Raw genomic sequence first — 5,932 nt, 5'->3', positions numbered from 1 at the left:
AAAAAAAAAAAAAAAAAGAATGTGGGCTTTAAAATCTGGTAGACGTGAATCCATTTCCCAACCTGAGCCTTCAAAAACGAATAATACCCCTAACCACAAAGAATTCCTATAAAATGACGAAAAGACACTCAACGATAAAAAGATTAAAGAAAATGATAAAGCAATATAAGAAATTAAACAGTCAAATTATCAAAAAACAGTAAGATGTTAAATTTCATAGACAAGTAAATATAGAGCATGATAATAATTACTAAGAATAAATCTGGGCTGAGTGCAATGGCTCATGGCTGTGATCCTAGCACTCTGGGAGGCCAAGGTGGGTGGATTGCCTAAACTCAAGAGTTCAAGACCAGCCTGAGCCAGAGCGAGACCCTGTCTCTAAAAACAGCTGGGAGTTGTGGTGTAGGCCAGTGGTCCCAGGTACTAGGGAAGTTGAAGCAAGAGTTTGAGGTTGCTGTGAGCTGTGATGCCATGCCATTCTACTGAGGGTGACAAAGTGAGACCCTGCCTCCTCCCCCCCCAAAAATCTGTATAATATCTGAAGAAAGTATTTAAGTGTTACTGAGGACACAAAAGAAAGCAAGATGTGGAGGTAGAAGACAGTGTGATACTGATGATCCTGACCTTCTGTGAGCCTACACTAATGGTGTGTCTGTGTCTTAGTTTTTAACAGAAAAGTATAAAAATAATTTTATTTTTATTTATTTTTTTTTTTTTTTGAGACAGTCTCAGTATGTCACTCTTGGTAGACTGCCATGGTGTCACAGCTCACAGGAACCTCAAACTCTTGGGCTTAGCGATTATCTTGTCTCAGCCTCCCAAGTAGCTGTGACTACAGGTGCCCGCCACAACACCCAGCTATTTTCTTGTTGCAGTTGTCATTGTTGTTCAGCTAGCCCAGGTGGGGCAGGAACCCGCCAGCCTCGGTGCATGTGGCTGGCACCATCCATAACCACTATGCTACAGGCACCAAGCCAGAAAACAATTTTAAATAGAAAAAAGCATATAGAATGACATAAGAAATATTTTTGTACAGCTGTACATGTGTTTGTGTTTTAAACTAGGTGCTACTACAAAATAGTCAAAAAGCTTTTACAAAATATTAAAGTTTGTAAAGTTAAAAAGTTCTAGTAGGCAAAGATCATTGAAGAAAAGTATTTTTTTATGAATTTAGTGTAGCCTACACATACGGTGTTTTTAGCATAAAATCTATAGTAGGGTCATGTCCTAGGCCTTCACATTCACTAACCACTCATTCACATCTCACCCCAGAGCGACTTCCACTCCTGCAAGTCCCCGTCACAGTTGAACGCCATATGCAGGTACACCATTTATTTTTCATACCATATTATTATTGTACTTTTCCTATGTTTAGATATGTCTAGATACACAGATACTTTTCATTGTGTTACAGTTGCCTACAGTATCCAGCAGAGGAACATGCCATACAGGTTTGGAGCCTTGGAGCAATAGACTACAGCATCTAGATCTGTGTAAGTGCACTCTAAGATTCTAATGATGAAATTGTCCAGTGACACATTTCTCACAATGTATCCCTATCCTTAAAGGACACATGATGCAATATTACAAATGAAGATGCTGTGTTAGAGTACTTAAAAGGTGATTGTAAGGAACATCATAGAGTAGACAGTATCTGAGCTAATTTTTCAAGACATGAAAAATTAGCAGGAGCATGCCAGACTAAGAAAAAAAAGTCTGGGCCAGGTGCAGTGGCTCACTCCTATAATCCTAGCTTTGGGAAGCTCGGGTGGGGAGGAATCGCCTAAGCTCATGAGTTCGAGACCAGCCTGAGTTACAGCAAGACGTCCCCCCCCCCCCATTTCTAAAAAACAGCCAGGAAGGCCAACACAGTGGCTCAGGCCTATAATCCCAGCACTCTGGAAGGCCAAGGCGGGGGATCACCTGAGTTCACGAGTTTGAGACCAGCATGAGCTAGAGCAAGACCCCCCTCATCTCTAAAATAAAATTTAAAAAAAAGCAGCTGGGAATTGTGTAGGGTACCTGTAGTCCCAGCTACTCAGGAGGCTAAAGCAAGAGGATCGCTTGAGCCCAGGAGTTTGAGGTTGCTGTGAGCTATGACACAACTGCACTCTACCAAGAGAAACAAAGTGAGACTCTGTCTCCTCCTCCCCCAAAAAGAAGGAAAAAGTCACCCCAGTTAAAAAGACTCACTATTTGTCCAGCCAAAATTTGGATTCTCATGAAGTGATCTGGAAATTTACTAGGAGCTGGAGAATCTGAGAACAAGACAGACAAGGTGTCTGTTCTCAAGAAAATTCTATTCTCTTGGATAAAGAAGTAAATGAGAAACATTCAGTTAGTGATTCCTACTACCAGGGAAATAAAGCAAGTCTATGGGTAAGAAACTGAAGTACTTACCCAGCATCACCAACTATGACCTAAAGCAGTAACAACTAGCCTGATCTGAAATGACAAAAAGACTCAACCATGTGGAAATCCTGGAACAGAATTTAGAGTTTTTTCTAAGAATCATACATGAGGGAATACCACGATCCCTTCTTTTTTAAGATGATCATTCCTATTGCCAAATACAGAACTAAGAAAGGGGCTGGGTGCAGTGGCTGAAGCCTATAATCCTAGCACACTGGGAGGATGAGGCAGGAGGATTACAGGATCAACACTCATCTCTTCAAAAAAGAGAAAAATTAGGCGGCACCTGTGGCTCAAAGGACTAGGGCACCAGCCCCATATACAAGAGGTGGCAGTTTCAAACCTGGCCCCGGCCAGAAAAAAAACAAAAATTTTTCTATAGCTGGGAATGGTGGCATGCACCTGTAGTCTCAGTTACTTGGAAGGCTAAAGCATGAAGATCACTCAAGTTCAGGAGTTTAAGGTTGTAATGAGCTATGACTCCACTGCACTCTACTCTAGCCTGGGAGACAGAGCTATAACCTGTCCAAAAACAAATAAATAAAAAGACAAGAAAGGAAGCAGAGGGCTGTTGCTGGGCTACTGCAGTAGTTCAAACAAAAAAAGCCAGTGGCCTGGCCTAGGATAGCAGCAGTTAACAATTAGGAGAGCTGAATAGTGAATGGATTCCGGATACACTGTGGAGACAGAGCCAATGTATTGGATGCAGGGAGAAAGAGAAAGAAGAGAATGAAGTATTTGTGGTCTGAAATACCTGGTGAACAGTAATTCCACTTAGTCAGCTTGGGAAGAATGGAACAAGTATGGGCAGACGAACATCAGGACTTGTTTTGGCCAAGTACAAACACAACTAATGTCAAGTAGAATGGTGATCGCTAGGGGTAAGGGAAAGGAGGAAAGAGGAGTGATTACACTTATCAAACGTTAAGTATAAACTTTCAATTTTTACAAGATGAAGAATCATGGACATGGATGAAAATGATTCATAATGTTATGAAAGTATTTAATACCACTTCACCGCGTACTTTAAAAATGTTTAAGATAGGGCAGCGCATGTGGGTCAAGGAGTAGGGCGCCAGCCCCATATACTGGGGTGGCAGGTTCAAGCCCGGCCCTGGCCAAAACTGCAAAAAAAAAAAAAAAAAAAGTTTAAGATAGTAAATTTTATGTCCTGAGTATTCTGCCACAATAAAAAAAAAAAAACTGGGGAAAAAACACATCAAATAGGCAATAAATGAATTTGGGGGAGCTCTGAGTGGACCTAGACAGGGGTGTCAACAGTATAGAGCTGGCATTTAAATAGTGGCCCCAGAAATCACTGAGTCAGGTACAGAAGAAGACAGAGAACCAAATGCAGATGCACAACACAACTCAGGGGTCCACCAGGCATAGAAGGGACAGACAACATTTGACTGTGAGAAAGTGTCTGTGATGTGCCTAAACACCCAACTTGTGGACGTCAGCTAGTTCACATGATTACCCACACGTCCTAGCAAATGAAAGAGCCTTATGACACTGGCCTCTGTTTGCCTAAGGTGGAAGGTAGGATACAATTCCCTATTCTCCTCTTTCATAGGAAGGAAGGACTACTACTAAAGTAATTGTATCATTTTAGTCATGTTCTATTCATTTATATATTTACAAACTTGACTCTTGTGCTTAAAGAAAGAAGCTTCTAATAACTCGATCAGAACAGCATTACCCAGAACAATCCGGGTGCACTTTGGGGTAGGCTTACCCTTTTAAAAAACTCAAGGGCCCTGGCTGGACGACTTCTTTTTTTTTTTTTGAGACAGAGCCTCACGCTGTCCCCCTGGGTAGAGTGCCATAGCATCACAGCTCACAGCAACCTCCAACTCCTGGGCTCAAGTGAGTCTCCTGCCTCTGCTTCCCAAGTAGCTGGGACCACAAGCATCCGCCACAATGCCTGGGTATTTTTTGGTTGCAGCCGTCATTGTTGTTCGGCAGGCCCGGGCTGGATTCAAACCCGCCACCTTAGGTCTATATGGCTGGAACCTTAGCCACGTGAGCCACAGGCACTGAGCCCCTGGCTGGACTTCTAAACAAACTCATTAATGATTTGGGTAGTATTTCCCACCGAAACTCCCTGCCATTTCTCCCCCAAAATCCTCACATGGAAGAAAAACGATGGGAGAGGTGGGGTATAAAAAAATTCCACCTAACCAAGTAATGACCAGAAAGTGCACCCTGAGTGTCCTGTTGAATCACTGAGAACCACAGAAACGCCAAATTAAACGAAAGGCAGCCACGCCAGCGCTGGCTTCGCATCCTGGCCACTTTTCTGTCTGAGCTGTGTCTACCTCTTCGAATCTTGGGTTCCCCGGTTGCAATACAGGAACACCCACTTCTCTCCCAGGACAGCTGCCAGGATGAAGTGAGAAACTCCACGCCCTTTTTTAGTACCGGACCTAGCAGGTGAAAAGCACGTAGGCAGTAATAAAGGCAATAACCACAGGTGAAGGGCGCGCACCACAAGGTTGGGGTCCCAGCTCTGTCCTAGCTCAGCAACACTTTCCCGTCCCAGGGACCATCGACACCAGCAGTTCCCTGACCCGTCCCGAGACCCGGACAGGAATGTCCACCTCTCTCGAGCCTCGGACGCGCAGGCGGCAGCGCTGTGGAAGCCAGGCGGCCGGAGACAACGGGGAGAGAGGGGGTAAAAGGGGTAGGCGAGCGGCCACTGACCTGCTTGAAGGTGCTGCCGAGGAAGTAGACCAGCGAGAGCCCGAAGACCAGAGCGAGCACCCACCTCTTCCGCAGAAGCCGGCGCCACACCATGGCCGCCAGGTTCACCATCCCGGCGCGGACGTGGGACGCGGCGGCCGGGGTGCGGAAAGCGGCAGGCCCGGGGCCCGGGCGACATGGCCCCTATGCGCCCGGTAGCCTCATTCCTCCCGGCGGCCGCCGGCCCCTCGGCCCGGTCAGCTCCCGGCAGCCAGCCGCACCGGCGCACGCCGCATTACGTGACTCCACCCCGAGGCCCACCTCCGCTCTGTTCGTGTGTCACCGATTGGCCCCGCAATATCTCCTCGCCATTGGTCCCGGCGGAGCAGCGGCCTACTATTGGCTGAAGCCCAAGAAAGGGGCAGGCAATCCTGTGAGTGGGCGGGAGTAGTAGTACCCGGGTCCTAGCGCCCGGCCTGGCAACAGTGAGCGCCTACCCGAGTAAAGGCCGGAAGCAAAGGAAGTCACGTGCTGCCCGGGCTGAGCGAGGGATTGGCTCAACTGGACGGGAATGATACGGCTGTGATTGCTGAATTGTCTGGGCAGGTAAAAAAGAGATTGCGATTATTTTTTTTTTCTCCCAGAATAGTTTGTGTAGTGTCCTGACCTTGCAGTCCTACAGCGTTTTGCATTGTGTCGGTTACGGGAATGAAAAGCTCTGGAGACATTATGTCCGCAGTGCACCTGCCTGCATCCAATCCAAGTGATGCAGGAGATGCTCCGTTGCGTGCATTTCGATGCAGTCATGCAACGGCCGGGAGGCGCAACTTAAAAC

The 5,932-nt window shown here is 46.3% G+C and overlaps 1 protein-coding gene across 2 annotated transcripts in view; it reads right to left on the bottom strand.

The window, feature by feature from the left end:
• The window catches only part of CUNH12orf49 (chromosome unknown C12orf49 homolog), a 20,605-nt gene extending 15,233 nt beyond the window's left edge, over positions 1-5,372 (bottom strand). The window contains exon 1 of one of the 2 annotated variants that reach the window (XM_003789942.3): positions 5,119-5,372. In XM_003789942.3, coding sequence (XP_003789990.1) covers positions 5,119-5,229 — 111 coding nt within the window. In that variant the 5' untranslated portion in view covers positions 5,230-5,372. The remainder of the gene's footprint in view (positions 1-5,118) is intronic. The other variant, XM_023513333.1, reaches the window with a different exon arrangement.
• Between the last annotated feature and the right edge of the window lie 560 nt (positions 5,373-5,932).

The sequence above is a fragment of the Otolemur garnettii genome, unplaced genomic scaffold (assembly GCF_000181295.1).
Source record: "Otolemur garnettii isolate 467f Iridium unplaced genomic scaffold, OtoGar3 scaffold00038, whole genome shotgun sequence".
NCBI classification, from domain to species: domain Eukaryota; kingdom Metazoa; phylum Chordata; class Mammalia; order Primates; family Galagidae; genus Otolemur; species Otolemur garnettii.
Note: the sequence above shows the minus strand (reverse complement) of the source record. Positions and strands in the feature narration are given on the sequence as shown.